The 16553-nt window shown below is 38.0% G+C and overlaps 1 protein-coding gene across 13 annotated transcripts in view; it reads left to right on the top strand.

The window, feature by feature from the left end:
* mtd (TLD domain-containing protein mustard) overlaps positions 1–16202 on the top strand; it is a 78989-nt gene extending 62787 nt beyond the window's left edge. For 9 of the 13 annotated variants that reach the window (XM_046610145.2, XM_069133198.1, XM_046610146.1 and 6 more), the window contains 6 exons: positions 347–509; positions 5434–5677; positions 6105–6194; positions 11758–12039; positions 12129–12298; positions 12627–16202. In XM_046610145.2, the coding sequence (XP_046466101.1) occupies positions 347–509; positions 5434–5677; positions 6105–6194; positions 11758–12039; positions 12129–12298; positions 12627–12762 (1085 nt within the window). In that variant the 3' untranslated portion in view covers positions 12763–16202. Of the gene's footprint in view, positions 1–346; positions 510–1366; positions 1899–5433; positions 5678–6104; positions 6195–8107; positions 9065–11757; positions 12040–12128; positions 12299–12626 lie in introns of those variants that run through there. The other 4 variants (XM_046610142.1, XM_046610143.1, XM_046610150.2 and 1 more) reach the window with 3 other exon arrangements.
* Positions 16203–16553: the final 351 nt, after the last annotated feature.

Here is a 16553-nt window from a genome sequence, read left to right as displayed (position 1 = left end):
GACATGCTATATTTATTATTGTCGTGTCGTCGTTGTCGGTCATGTCGATGTTGTTTCGTGTATTAAATACTCAAAATCATTGATATACACGTATGATAAATGATTCTTACTATTACATTCCTATCTACGCACAATGTCTACGATCAATATACCCACTCTGAACAAAGTTATTGTTTCTATTATTATTGTTACCACTATTATAGTATTAATAAGATGTTTGAATTTGTTCACCCTCTTTTTATTTGACTTTTTGATACGTCACAAGTTTTGAGCCAGTGTCTCTTTCCGCGTGCGTGCGTGTGCGGGTAGCTAGATGTTGATGTGTGTGTTTGTGGCGTTATGGCAGAATTGATTCCGCGGCCGGCCCGATCCTGTGACGATCCCCCGCTCTACCTTCGCCTTCGTACTGGACGTCCTAAAGACAAGAGGATACCACGATCAACACCGATCATGAGTTACGGGAAAAAGAAACTTCGACCAGAATATTGGTTCAGTGTACCGCGTAATCGGTAAGTAAACTATACCTATGTACATAATGAAGTCATTTCAGGCCATTAATGATAAAATGTGCTGTAAACATGTTTGGTTATGATAATTCGGTGAATTTATCGCAAAGCGAAACGCTACATATTATTGTATTCAAAGTAACTAAGCCCATTGCAGTTTGTCGAATTTACCACAAATCTAGACGTGAAATTGATCTTATTCGCATTGAATCGTTTACGACAGGTAGCATTGTGGAAACTTCGAGGTATTCAGTGTAATCGAGCAAAGGATTTTTTCTCGTAAGATTACTGGATTTGATGCTAAAATAACAATCTAGTTTAGAAAAACGTTAAACTGCAATAATTTTTGGATTAAAATTAGTTCTTGGTTCCTATTTTTTTTTTTCAGTGATGCTAATAAATATTTTTATCTCCGGTTATATTATTATACCTTTAATGAATCATCAAATACGAAAACGAATACGAAAATCTAAAGTCAATCACAATTACAGACACTTCGAAATTCCTCGCTCAATATAGCATCGACTTAAACGACAAGCTATCAAAATGCAGTTTCTCTACATGCTCACGTGTAAATTTGATTGATTACAATCTGAAAGTTATACATATTTAATAGTATCTATCCCCGCGCGAGAGTTTGGGCGCGTGGCGGGAGGCGATGTTAAATCGTGAACAAGAAAGAGAGAGCACGATGTGGGCAGGGAGAAGGAGAAGTAGGATAAAGAACTCCGCGTATGCGAGATTTCATTATCATACAGACCTGTATGTGACATATGTGTGTATGCGTGTGTGTGTGTACTGAAAGAGTTGCGTAATGTGTGCTGCAGGTTCAGTTATCCGTTCTCCCGCGTCCAAGTAACAAGACTATAAAATTTCGTTTCCGTTACAGTTCATTTTTGGGATTATAATCCGCGAAGGAGTCTGTCGCAAGAATAAATTTTATATTCTCGTTTAACTACGCTGCACAAACTGGGGACGCCAAGATCGGCTACTGTGAAAGCACGTGGTTGAACGCTACGCCCCCGAGTATATACACGTACACATGCACGCGCACACACACGCGCTCGCGACATGTACAGCTACTTCTAGAAATAGATCGCGTGACGGCGGTGTGACGAATCTCGTTTTCTCCGTATCGCGAAAACACTCTTATCACACTTTCGATAATAATGAACTGATTTAAAAGCACGCGGCGCGGCGAATGAGTACCGGTCGGATTTGTTGTGATGGGGTTTTTAAATTAATACCCTGAGTATTATAGAGTATTTATCGTTTCACCCCGGATTTGAAAAAGTTGAAAATGAGCTACGCTGTCAGCCGTCTCTTCGACCTACTCTATGTTCCGCCGTTGAGAGCGGTCGTACGTCACGTGTCGCCGTTTCTCTATCGCAGGTAGGGGGCCGTACTTAAATTACGTAACGGAATTTCAAGAACTTTTCAACCCCTACCCCCCCTGTGTATCAGATCATAACAAAATGTCAACCCCCCCTCCCCCCGTCCCAAATTGTACGTAATTTTTCGGAATCAAATAACGAAATAGCATAAAATTTTATTAAAATCTAATAAGATATTTTCTGATTTTTTTTGCATCAACAAAGAGGTGTACTCTTTAATCTTTGCTTCTGCTTTTTCAGCAATTTCGAGTTTTGTTTTGCAAGACTCTTTTAACTCTTTCCAAATTTGATTCAGGTTAATTTGAGCTTGCTGTGCAGATATCTCCCGATGGCTTTTTTTGTATGCATCAAATAATCTTTGATATACTTTATTGAGATCATAATCCATTATGCAAATAAAATTATTACTTTCGTATAAGTTAAATCAATATGTATTGAATGTTTATAGATCACCAAGTATCATAGGTTATAAACTTATAAATCTACTTCTTTACCGACCTTATAAATTTATACTGTAAGTTGAGTGATCTAATGCCAAGAGCTACCGCAGCGCGCTAGTTTCAAAATGTTGAAGGTTTGGCTATAACAGAATCTGGCGCGGGAATTCAGTTTGAATTTTTTTATTAATTATCAAAAAATTTTACATTCAATTCAAAAAATTACGTACAAGCATCAAAAGACCCCCTCCCCCGTATCGTAAGAAAGTGTAACAATCGAGTCTGACCCCTCCCCGCCCTTACGTTTGTTACGTAATTTAAGTATGGCCCCTAATAAATAACAACGGCGCCAACTAAGAAACAGGATTATGATTTTTTTATTTTTTTTTATTTTTTAATCTTTCTGAACACTCCATGTATCTGCAATGATTTGTAATATCTGATGACTTACAGCTTGGAATTTTGAGGCCGAAATATTGCAATGTAAAATTATTTATACAACAGAGATGGAAGTTTGGGCGTTTATTTGTTTCGTATTCAAGTACCACGAAAAATGTGATATAAATGGATCTCGAATGTGGAGCAATTCCGACGATACTGACGGGTGCAAAAATAGAGTACGTTTATTTAGACATGACAACTTTCGCTAAACATTGTGCGGTGTGAAAATATCGAAGGTAAAGAGAGAATCGGTTAACGTTCTGGCAACTACGGCTTCAATGATACGAAGACTACGATAATATTTGTCATTCGATCAGTAATAACTTTTTTATTTAGTTACTCAAAATCTAAGTGGACCGATGTCAGTATATTTATATTGATTCGGCCCATCCGTTTTTGATTTCGCTTTTCAAATGCTCGAATATTCGAAAATCCATTGACGAGTAATGCAAGAGTAAACTATACTTCATCAGGTTGCGCAAAGTTAGGTAACGCGAACGTAAGTAATTACGGATATTCAGATCAGTCATCAACCTAGAATTTTGAAGATATGAATATGACATGATCGATTTACGGCTATTAACCACGACGGAGGAATTATGCCGCGTAAAGTATTTTCGACAACGACTATAACGAGTATTTCTATATTTAATGAAAAACCACTTGTTACGCAATTACTTACACGCCCTAAACTGCTAATCCTATGGAAGTTCTGTTAATCCATTTCTACCAAGACATAATATGATATGAAAAAATGATGAATTCAAAACGAAAGCTGATGAACCATCACTTGAAAAGTTTGTTTTTTAAAGAATCACATTCTCCCAACTGACATTTTTTTTTAAACCACATATTGTAATGAAGTGCGCTAATTTGCGAGTCTAGTATGACACACGATATGCTGATTAATTTTATATAAAACAATGTTAGACGTTGCAGGTGCAAAAAATTTGAAGACTCTACAAACAGAATTCGATAATGTATCCGCTACACGAAACCGTGAAGAGACGAAGATGAATTAATTAACATCCTCAATTTACGATATAATACGCTAATCTAAAAAATTTTCAAGAACAAACATGCAGCATTGCCAGCAGCGAATAGAACAGTTTGAAATCTTGCCAACATTGTGCAACGCGATGTGTCCTACTTTTTCCCGCGTGTCTCGTTCTGTTATTACTGCCAGTTATATCCTGGTCCCTAATTTCCAGCTGCCCGATTGAAATTTTTGCGAATCACCCCGGTATTTAACGCTTCGACGCAGTTCTCATTATTCCATGAATATTCTACCTCCTCAAAATTCACGGAGATAATGGAATGGGTCATGCAACAAAATGAATTATACAGGTGTACACATATTACTTACTGAAATTATCAGCATTGTCATAACATCCATGTATAGTTTATTCGCTCCCGTGTTTGTTTTTGTAACAATGAGTAATATTACCCGCACGGATTCTCTTCAGTTATACATTAAAGATTTTGTTTTTCGATGGAGGGCTCTTCCTTTATCCCTATCTTAGACAGTATCGTATATATCATGGTGATGTAGGGATTGCAGGTTGAGGGAGATCAGACTTTTATTTACTGTATCTTTGCCATAATGTAAAGACAATACTGAAATACTCAGGTACACGTGCGCTGTAGACCAGACCTACAATATTGAATGGTCCACTGAAAATCGAAGATTGTCGTGATTATATGGACAGAAAAAAATTGTTTTATGTTCAACTGCGCGTAATTTTATCTCGTACGTGTGAGGCACCGTACGTACATTGAGTATCTACGAATTTACCGTCAATCGCAAATCGATTAAAAATGCGTACTTATCGTTATATTAAAATCACATAACTCTTTGGGAACACGGGCAATTTTGATCCTCTTATTCGAGGTTCCCCAACTATCTGAGTAGTATTGCCAATTAAATATTGCCGAGCCACTAATAGAACTTTTTGCAGGTCTGAGTCTGTAGTCTGTAATGATCCGAAAAAGTGACACATCACTTCCTATGTAAACATGTACCACCTAATTACTTGGCTCCACGTATTATTCACGGAATCTGGTGCCGCACAGGATACAATTGACAATCTTTCGCATTGGCCACTAATGTAGCTATTTGCGTTTTGCATACTGGAACCTGACGTAGGAGCAACGAAACTTTGTTAGGAAACGGTAAACTGCAATCGGTGTGGCTCTTGCCAGTTGGCAATTAGTGCGCAAGAAACTGATTTCTATTAGTACAAATCAAAGATTCAATTATTTACAACGAGGGAAATGAAACAGGCAGTACGTAGGTAGTTCCTCGAAAATACAGCTAGTAATCAAATTCGGCACTTTTTCTGTGTATAGTTGTCGGAGCTATGCGCATGGTGCAGTAATCATAGGTATAGATGAACTGACTATAGTTTTAGATTCCTCGTGCGATAATTGGTATGTAACGACAACAACTCGCATATACAAATTATTTAGCCCCAGCAGTTATGCCGCATCATTCGTGTTACCGGAATACGTGTCGTATATTAAAGACTACAGCCGCACAATTGTACTCACAGACTCGACTATAGTTACAAAAACCAGAAATCTGGGTGGCAGAGCCGCACTTTTTTCTTATTGTAAATGTGGAATTAAATTTCTCATTACGTGTTGTGGCTTTAGGGTCGACGACCTTTACCGGTTCATAAGCGCCTGGGTACCAGCCCTCTACGGCGAACTAGACGAGAATCTATGGAGGGAACGGGGTTACATTCTTTCCGACACCGACACCGATCTCGCAGCGGAACTTTCGCCGGAGTACTCGCCCCTTCAAGACAGAGATCTCGCCGATCTCGCCGAGGCCGGGAAATCTGGACTCTCATCAGATATCGACGATATATCAGGACGCACCCGTGAATCATGGGAGGTGAGTGTTGACGGACAGAAAGATAATTGTCTTGGGCGTCATTTAAAAAAACGTTTCCACTGTTATCTTCTGATCTTCTTTCTTCGTTTTCAAATTCATGATTTTTGTTTATGATATAATTGTACATACACATGTACAGGTATACGGTGACGGTGGGTGGCGTATACGCGTTACTCGCTTATACGGTCATAATTGAGAGTTGAGTAGGTGTGTGTACCTGTATTGGTGTATGAATGGAACATTGGACTAGCGAATCAATGAAAAGAGACGAACCCTACGTATGCTATATTTCCATACCTCTAATTATTGTGTTGAGTAAAGGTGATGAAACACGTGTACATCATAGATGTGTATGCATATATTGAATGTGTGTATACATATATATACCTTATATATACCGATACATATATGTATACGCGTACCGCAGCTGATCAAGGCCCCCTACGCAAAGCTGTACAGCATCCTGAAGACGTCGAGCGCATCGGCCGATTCGGAGCAGCTGGCTCACGACTCCGAGGTACAAATCCTACGATATATCATCGTAAATCGTCGGCTCCAGTATCGCAACAAACACGATTCCCATATACACAAACAGAAATATTACAAATACCTACCACAAGAACGATGCATATTAGTATTATATTACATTATATAATGTAGTATACCGATACGTATGTACTTGCGAAAGTATAGTATATAACTTCCCCATGGATGCGTATACAGTAACACAAATATACCTTCAACCCGGATCGATTTCGTTATAGTCATGTTTCGTTGTTACGCGTACGTACGTACTTGCAACATACTTATATACATGTGTATAGTTTTTGTACAACAATATGAATTGTTATCAGTTTTCACCCGCATCGGGCACGCGTGATCGTCCGGTAAATTTGCCATCGACAAAGCTCGTCTATATCGTTCGTCCGCGTCCGTAGGTCGTAATTGTTTAGTTTATACCTACGCAGTATATAAATTCATGTGTATTTTTGTGCTGTGTAAACCTTAGGGTCTATGTTGGTACGGTTAAATATAGACGTAATAAAACGCGATCACGTACACACATATCGCGTATGGGATAATTGTCAGAGCCCACCGAGACGGTAGATACATACTAGGATTTCCTTTCTAATCAGCTACCTTATACGTCGCGGTTAAACATTATGCATGTGTGCCGAGGTATTCAAAAATAGATTTATACATGTAGAATGGTGAAAACTGTGACTCGTTGTGCCGGTTAATACGGCATTCCACTTTGCTTTTTTCTTGATTTTTTTTTCCCTCCGCGCTTATGATCAAGGTAAGATCGACATCCTTCGCGATGCTCATATATGTATACACGTGTGACACGGCAATTAAGACATGTGCTTAACGATCGGTGGGGAAATTTGTATGTTGTCACAGGCGAGTATCTTTCCTCAATTACCCATGCACGCATCAAATGTCACGTGAACCTTGAATTTAGTTGCAGGGATGTTGATGAGCCTCGGGTTTGTTAAAACTCGAATTTCCTGACTCTTCCACCTCGTAGTGATATCTGTTCAAATTAATATTCACCTCCGGGCTGTTAAACCTCGAGCGTACGCGACGTGTATCAGTATAGCCTTTACACGTCTGTGTGTTGTGAAAAACTACGATTTTGCAATATTTTTTTACGAAAGTTATCGAGGGTCCGTCGAGTTGAAAAAGTATTATATATAATGCATACAAGTCGTGTAACACAATTATCTTGTTATACAGACGATCTCTCTTTCTATTTCTCTTTCGATCTCTTTAACCGGACCTTGGAATAGTTTCGCGAGAGTTTTGAATGCCAAAGCGTTCATCGCGATTGTCGTGTTTGCCGTTCGACATAATATACGCATATTATACGAGGGTATACATTTATAAAGTATAAATCGATTACAAAAACATGGCTGTAGTAAAGCTGATACAGATGGTGGAAAACGCGCGATTGCAAAACGTTGCATTGGCATGGCGTTTCGCCTTTGTTTTTATCACGGACTCTTTTGCGTTTTTTTTCTTTCTCTCGCTCTTTCTCTTTATATCTTTCTTTCTCTCTACAAACAATTCTTTCGCCACGTTTGTCAATAATTATTGTTATATTCTCTTGACCATTGTTCGTTACTTCTACGACGCTACATACATCTTATGTGTTACACTAAAAATATCGCTTCTAAAAAGATGGATTACGGTAGCCGCTGGTCTCGGGAAGATCGTTCCCGATTCCCTCGATCGTTCGTTTCGTCGCACACGCAACTCGCTCTCGGCCACTGATGCTGCGGTGTAACCTGGTCGTACTTTATAGAACGTGCAACAGCAGCAGCAGCAGCAACATCGGCAACGCGTGTACGTACATGTATGTCCATTATAAACATACGTGAAGCGTGGCGCGTAGCCAACCTCTATCGCGCCTGGCCGATCGACCAGTTCGGGTTTACACGTTGATAGGTGAACCTCGGTTCCGGGACTTTCACGTTATTCGATATGTTGACGAGAAAAATCGTGGGAATAAGAAAAATCGCGTCAACTCGCTCGGAGACCAGCGATCATCGGTCATTGTGCAACATCCGCTTTGTCGCTAAATTGTGACTGGTGAACGGGAGATCGATTTTCGCGGACTGAATTTTTCAGAACGCTTTATTATATGCGCAAACAACTTGACGAGTCGCCCGCAGTGTCGGTTCGAGATGCTTCCCACCGATCGATAGTCATTGCTCAAATAGCCTCGGTGCTAATCAGTTCGGGGTGAAAGTTCCCCGAGGTATTAACAAGAGACACAACAAAGCAGACTTTGAACAAGGAGATTCGGCGTGGGAGGTGGGGGTACAACAAAATCGGGATTCGTTTTTCGGGATCGATCAATCGTTCCTTACCCACGATCGTCACCGCACTGATCCTTGGTTACATCGATAAGTTTTATTTTTACTTGGTCATATGTGTACATCAGTACACGTGTGCACGTGTGTATGTGGGGGATGGGAATAGCTGACGAGCCAATGTGTCGCAGTCTTGTGGGCGCGGTGTAAATATATCACGATTAACATTCACGAACTGGTTATTGTTACTCGGTGCTGCTGGCGTGCTAGGTGAAACGAACTCTGTTGCAGTTTTCACCCGCGAATTCCGGATTTGCATTTTCAATCCGCCGGATAACCGTGATATCCATCAGAACACTCTTGTCCTCTTCTTCGGCCGAGAAGGATAAAAGGGGTTTCTTTACGAACGGACAAATTTGAAAAAATATATTATACTTACGTGCGTGAGTGGATTTTTTTTATTTTTTATAATTTTTTTACGTGTATACAACATACGAATACAATGCCGAAGTCAAGAATACCCAACTCGATCGCAAAGATCACGAAATACCTGAAGCAAAAGGGCAAGGTAAATTTTACGTTTACATGTGTTATTGAATAATATTTCAGATCCGTGAGTCGTTCGCGTTTGCGAGATTTTCTTGTCCCGAAATAGATATGAAAATTCAAATGACGCGGGCGCCATAATACCATATTATCATCATATTGTAATGTATTGTATATGTGAGCGAGACTACATGTTCCATACGAATATCTTCGAGTGAAAAAAAAACTGGTTTTCGATACCTGCGTATCATCGAGTATTATACATATGTACAGGAGCACTGTAGGCACTTACCTATGTTATACCGAATATAATACTTATGCATATGCGAGTATCGACGGAATAATTTGAAAGGAAGGCGCGTCGCCGATCTCGGCACGATCCGTTCGGACAAACAAACTTCTTGCAATCGCGCAGTTATATCGTTGTCTTTCTCCCGTTATTCCTATCTCTATTCCCTTCCCACTTTCCTACAGCGCCGCGTCATCGAATCCGCCTATGACGAAGACGTAAATAAATAAATAAACAAACAAACACTGAAACAAACATCGGCCAATGTGATTTTCGCATACCTTCGCATTGCAGTCGCTGATGACTGTTTGCTGGTCAAATTGCAGACGTGACGTGCGACATGCAAGATTCTAGTTATACGTGTACACAAAGATAGTATGCAAACGTTTATAACTGATCGTCGGAATACCTATTTTACAGAAACTTGCCACTATGTAGAGGAATAATGAATCAGCGGGTAAATAAAGCCCTTGTTATGTGAGGTATCTAATCCTTCGTCCGTGAATACGTTGCAATTTGTATACAGGGAGACAATTTTATAGAGCCGCCAGGATGTGCAATGAAACACATTGACGCCTTCTATTTTTTTTTTTTTTTTGGAAATTTCTTGTACGAGAAAAATTTGTTTTAAAAAGAAAAGGCACGTGATTGTTGGTCGGCGATATACAACTGCATTATACTATCCGATATACATACCCACGACACAGTTAAACAGCAACATCAACCCACTACCGGACGCATATATTATATTATATTATTGTATTATATTGATACATGATACATTATACTTACCTGCATATAATACCATTTTAGTATAGTGTAGGTGGATGTACGCACGTTGTGTTGTTGAGCCTATATACATAGATAATTGAGACTATAATCCATACAATTATATTGTATATTCTTACAAACATGTATGTTTTGCCGATATATACATATCTCTATACATATACCTATATATATTAGTATGTAGTGGCGTAGCTTGGTGCATTCGTAGATAATAGTCGTTAAAAACACTCATATCTGTCAAATGAACCGCCAATGATAATCATTATTTTTTATCTTGTCACAGGTTAGACAGAGAGAGAGATCAGATTTGTTTAGGAAGTTAATCGCGTTTATTTGACTTATTTGACTCACGCCAATATGAATAAACAAGTATTTTCATCGTTTAAACAAATCTTTCTTGAATAGACACTTTGCCTGTTGAGTGAAACGTAGTTTATTCATATAGTAATTGAAACTTATTTGAAGCATTGAGTTTTGTATAACTACATTTATCTGGTAGGTACAACAAATTTTTTCTCTGCATCAGAGGTATTCCTCTTGTAAAGAATAAGTGATGTGTGCTAAACTTGTCAATGTACCCATTCTTGTTGAAAGCCATTGGCGGGGCATTTAACAGTTACCTGGGTACCAGGAACTCTTGTAGTCATGAACTTTGGCCTCCCGAGAAACAAGACAATAATTAATTTTCAGTAGATTAAACTAAACTGATTTATTTCGATGTTGTGGTACACCTCCGCTGTCACGCGAAACACAGAATGCTCCAAAAATGTAGGGAAATGATGAAATTAAAAGTTTCAAGATTTCAAGGGTTCCTATCGCCACACCTTTAACGGCCTTGGATAATGTATATAATGATACATGCGACGCTGGGTGTTGTTTCCGGTCTGCGGTGATGCACCTGCTGCTGTGGGGTTGCCCCCCAATTCGAGTTGGCACTTTGCACTTGATACATAGGTTATCTAGCTACTCTTATGAGGCTTTACACCAATCAGCGGCACACGATTGGTCCTTTAAAAAATGTATTACGCTCACGTTTGCTCATCACGAACAGCTCATTCGACACCCTCTGGCTTCGTGGAAATTCAGTGATGAATTTTTGGTCTCTTACAAAATTTCTGTCAAGTTGATAAGTAGTAAAAAAAACATTAATTCAAATTTTTATCATTACCTTTATTGTTTTTCATTACAAGAACTAAATTTATTGAACTTCCAACGAGATGCATTCATTTTACATCCAGACTGTATATAAACCTAAATTTTCAATTATCTGAAATTACAAAAAATGTAATTTTTCTAATAAAATTTCTTCACATATACTTATGGTATCCAAGAAGTTGTACAATCATAGAGGTCGTTTTAGAAAATATTGAACCGGTAGGATTGGTTACATTCAGACGTATAAGATTCAGCAGTATCAAAAATCAAGGACTTGTATTGTTGAACGCATATAAGATACTGGCTAGACACTTAAAGTGGAGCAAATTTTCATTTTTTGAGGACTTATAGTGTCCTGCTACTTAGCAAAACAACCCTTGATGTGAAAACGACATACATACGTATTTATAGATTACCTATGTATGTACGTTCAATCAATCATCTATTACCTTGAATTTAACTTGATCCTATGTGATTCTCAGGCGCTGTCCAAGAGCGAGGAGCTCAGACGAGCCTTGTACGCAACCAGTGTTGGATCCATTGATGCAGATGTGATTGTACCAGACCTAGTTGGGACCACAGAAATACTGAGCGATGAGCACAGAGAACACCTATGTCGTCATTTACCAGCTAGGGCTGAGGGCTACCAATGGAAGCTTGTATTCAGTACCAGCCTTCACGGCTTCAGTCTGAACAGCATGTACCGTAAAATGAATAAGCTTGAGAGTCCTATACTGTTGGTGATCGAGGACACAGGTGGCAACGTAAGAGGATTCACAAATTTCTCCCATCTCATGATTTGCTTGTGTGTTTGCAGCTTCATTGAAAATGTCAATTTTCTTCCATCTTTCAGGTATTTGGAGCATTGACGTCCTGTTCTCTACACGTAAGTGATCACTTCTATGGAACTGGGGAATCTCTGCTGTTCCGGTTCACACCAAAGTTTCAGGCATTTAATTGGACTGGTGACAACCTCTACTTTATCAAGGGGAATAACGAGAGTCTTGCTATTGGTGCTGGAGAGTGAGTATTTATACCATTTCTACGAAAAATTATCTCTTAAATGTAAAATCAACTATATTCAATACTTTTACAATGAGATTTGTGAAAGTAATGGCATAAAAACTTGTACAGAATACTTAATTTGATAACTTCATGCTTAGTATCACATAATTTTTACGAAAAAGATCTTGTGGTCATTCTTTCACGATGTTATCAATCTAGTTGTGTAAGGTAGATCGGTAACTTTCCGAAAGAAGTACTAAGAACAAATCGACTGATGCAATCAAATCATTTGGCGTTTTATGTTGCTAATTTATGTATTAAAATCGTGGTAATTGATTATCTATAGTGGGAAATTCGGGCTCTGGCTAGATGGTGACTTGTACCAGGGTAGGACACAATCATGCAGTACCTATGGTAATGAACCCCTCGCACCGCACGAGGACTTTGTTGTCAAAACTTTGGAGTGCTGGGCTTTCGTATAAGATATGCTCGAACCGATCACCCTCTTGCCTTGAAACTGCGAATGGCGGTCCGAATTATCCGACCTTTGCCGTTGCACACTTATCTGCACCATACTGGACATAGGACTGGATAGATACTGGGGTCCAGGAGAAGAGCTCTAAAAACATTGCTAACTGATGCACTAGCAATGTGATGTAATAACTGGTGTTCTTCTGTACAGGCAGAGAATGCAAGAAATAACCTTGTTGGTAAACAATTGAACGACAATAAGTTTGACCCAACGAAACTCCTCGTAATCGTCGTTGTTGTTCCGTTTCGTGTAAATTTGATGGTAAGGATTAGGGTAACGGAAATAGATGTACTCTGAGGATAAAGAAAGTGGCCAAACAATTTGATACAGGGGAGATGATGCGCCAAGCTGCTATTTACCAAACTTTACGTTGTGTAGCGAATTAGTTGTTAGTTGTTATTACTCTTTTTCTTTAGTATTTCCTTCGATCGTTTTCTCTCTTTGTATAATCCTAGTGTATTTATGTTTTTTTTTTTTTTTTATATCCTATATTTTAAGTAATTACATTACTGATCGTTGATCCCGCGATGTGTTGTCTGCGATGTGATAATAAGAACACGATTAATTGGGAGGGGGGAGGGGGGTTATGTAATGGTTCGTTGACGGTTATATCTAATGTTTATTTGCTGAGATGCCTGATAGCATTTTTTCGTATAATGCCAAACAAATTTTAACTCTTTATTAATTGAAATTATCTGATTCTAATTCGATCCAATTCTAAAAAACAGGCATATTTGCACTACAAATTTTGGCTACTGAGGATAGAAAACAGAAGAAATATGTGAATTACTTGCCCTTATAATCAAGAGATGAACATAGCTGATCACTCTAACAATGCAGCCTGTATAATTCGTTCAGTTCTTTTTCAGTTTCGTTACATGACGTATGTCATCTAACTGGTTACAGGCTGAACTTGTGTGTTTTCATCCGTCTGAGCACACTGTTCCACCGGTACACTAGCCTAGTAAATGTTCATTGATGTGTAGATAATGTAGATATTGAGTGTCAGCAGAAAGAATGTAAGAAACAGGGAAAGAAAGTGGGATTTGAAAAAAGAGAGGGAGAGAGAAAGAGATAGAATAGATATATAATATTCATACAATATACCCACATATTTGTATATGTTATATTACGACATCGTCGTATCCACGTTTAATACTACCAATAAGATGTAACATGAAATAATATCATCGACAGTCGAACACATCTGGCATCTAGGGTCTATAGAATTATGTGTATAATGCGTACGAAGTAGGATAGCCTAGTAGCGTCGCCTTGGGTCGTCGTTCGTCATCGTCTAAGAAGAAACTGCCTATACACACGCACGCACACACAGTTACTCCCGTGTGTATGTGTATATTTATATTATATAACACGTCACGCTATGCGATCTATGTTGCATTGGTTAGTTGTTCGTGATATAAGGAAGGATTTAATAGGTAAAAAAAATTACCCCGTAGTGGTGCAAAACTACTTTGCTGTAATCTGTACGATCGAGAGTATCAATTTGACAAAGAATCATGCGTGCCCTACGTTCTTTTCAAGTTTTCTCATTCTCGTGCCGTTTGTCTAATGTTTAAATGCTCTGCCTTTGTGGTGGACTCACAATTAACGATGATTATATGTATACATAATTATGTGTTGTAATAAACGCGCGATGTAATATGATACCGTATACATAAGTCATTGTAGTTGATAAATTGAGGGAAAAAATGTATGATACAACTGTTTTGTAGGGTATATTGTTGAATTAAATCGACGTTGTCTAAATAATAAAGGTAGAGCTATTGGGTCGCCAATTATCAAGCGATCTCGCATAAGAGAATATAGCCTTTTGCCTAGCTACTAGCTTGCTAGTTATATTGCTAGATGATAATATGCATATATATAAACACACACACAAATTGTAGTCTGTAGATCGTTCTGCGTTTTGCTTATTCTTTTGATGATGATGATAAAGTCGATGACGAAACGTATAAATAGTATATTATAACTGTATACAACGCGAGAGTACCGATAAGATTATTGTTACATACATATACATATATACACATATAATATATATATACATATATACATAAATAGTTGATAAATATTTAGTAAATTAACGTATTTTGTGATATTCACAATAACTATTGTAAACACTACCGCTTTCATTGTTATAATATACATATTACATACTACATGATAGGCATTTCAAACGAGACTCAATACTTATTTTTATTTAATTTGAAAGAAATTGAGAAAATACATTATGATCGAGTACAAATGCTAATCGAGGGATCTTAACTCATTATTTTAATTCGTAATTTTTATTCTTCACCTTCAGTACATGGATGATCATTTTAATAATAAATTGTATCCCGAGTTGAAGATTTTTTTTCACGAAACAACCAACGTTAAAATTATCAGTTACATTTCGCATTTTCATTGGGCAGTTATTAATTCTTTGGTGTGTAGCAAAACGGTTTATCGGTTTTCTGGGAAACTTATCACAGTGAATACCTAATCAAAATTGACTAGTTCTAGATAATTATGGATCTCATTAACGTTCAGGCTGTTACTTTAACGGGTTGTACTGAAATTACATAACGCATTTAAGTTTGCTTTTTTTACCTCAACCCCCCTCACACAACAGACCATAACAAAATATTAAACTCCCCCTGCCTCCTATATTGTACGTAATTTTTTGATCCTTGAAAATTTCTGGTCATCTTCATGCAAACTCCTATATTGAGTTGACTTGTCTTATGCCAAGAAGCGCTACTGTCACGATATTAACAGATTTGCCATAGACGAACTCTGGCTTGCCAAATTTTTTTACAAAATTTTTGCAATCACCAAACTTTTATTTCTATTTAGATAAATTACGTCATAAACTCGTTTGACTCCCTCTGCCTCTCAAATTGTTACGTAATTTAAGTACGGCCCCTAACAAAAAAGAGGAATATAATGGGTGGATGTGGTAATCAATCCCTAACTTCGATTTCACCCGTAATCAACAGAGAGTTTCAAGGAATACGTCTGAGCCCAATATAATTTACTCAATCGTGATGGTACTAATATTACTTCAAAGTCGTTTTATCTTCCTTTGCCTTATTGTTATTTTCGTCTTTTGTAGATGTTATTAGAAAGCATTGTTTCGTTCCGGGCTTGACAGGAACTCTGTTGCTGCTCCGTTGACACTACATGCATTGTGGCTAGAGCATTTGTACAGGAAACAGGTTTTTGAAAATTGTCAATTAACAGTACGCATAAAGTACGAATCAGACTGACTTCAGGGATTGATAAGTCGATTGCAGCTATCTTATTATATACAATATCGTATTAATTTATTCCATAAAATCGCAGTTGTATACTAGACAGACGATATAAAATCTTGGAATCAAATTGTCTCGAATTATTTCTAATCAACCTGTTGTTTTTTTATTGCAGAATAATATCACGATAATTATTAGTGTTACGCAACATGAGAAGAACACTTGAGTCTCCGCTGATTAATTTAACAACAATTCACGTACAGCTTTTTCGACTCTCCGAAGTGCGTGTATATATATGTGTATAGATGAGATCAATAATCGTGTGTCGATACTGCACTTAGAATTACGTTTATCTAATAATTCTTTGATCACATGTACACGATATATACGAACTATGATGTAAGTCCAGTCCGATGTAAGTCCAGTCCGTTGTCATCGATTATATATTAATTTCCATTAGAAGTATAGCGATAACCAAGAT

This window comes from Neodiprion pinetum, chromosome 2 (genome assembly GCF_021155775.2).
Source record: "Neodiprion pinetum isolate iyNeoPine1 chromosome 2, iyNeoPine1.2, whole genome shotgun sequence".
In the NCBI taxonomy this organism is placed as follows: domain Eukaryota; kingdom Metazoa; phylum Arthropoda; class Insecta; order Hymenoptera; family Diprionidae; genus Neodiprion; species Neodiprion pinetum.
Note: the sequence above shows the minus strand (reverse complement) of the source record. Positions and strands in the feature narration are given on the sequence as shown.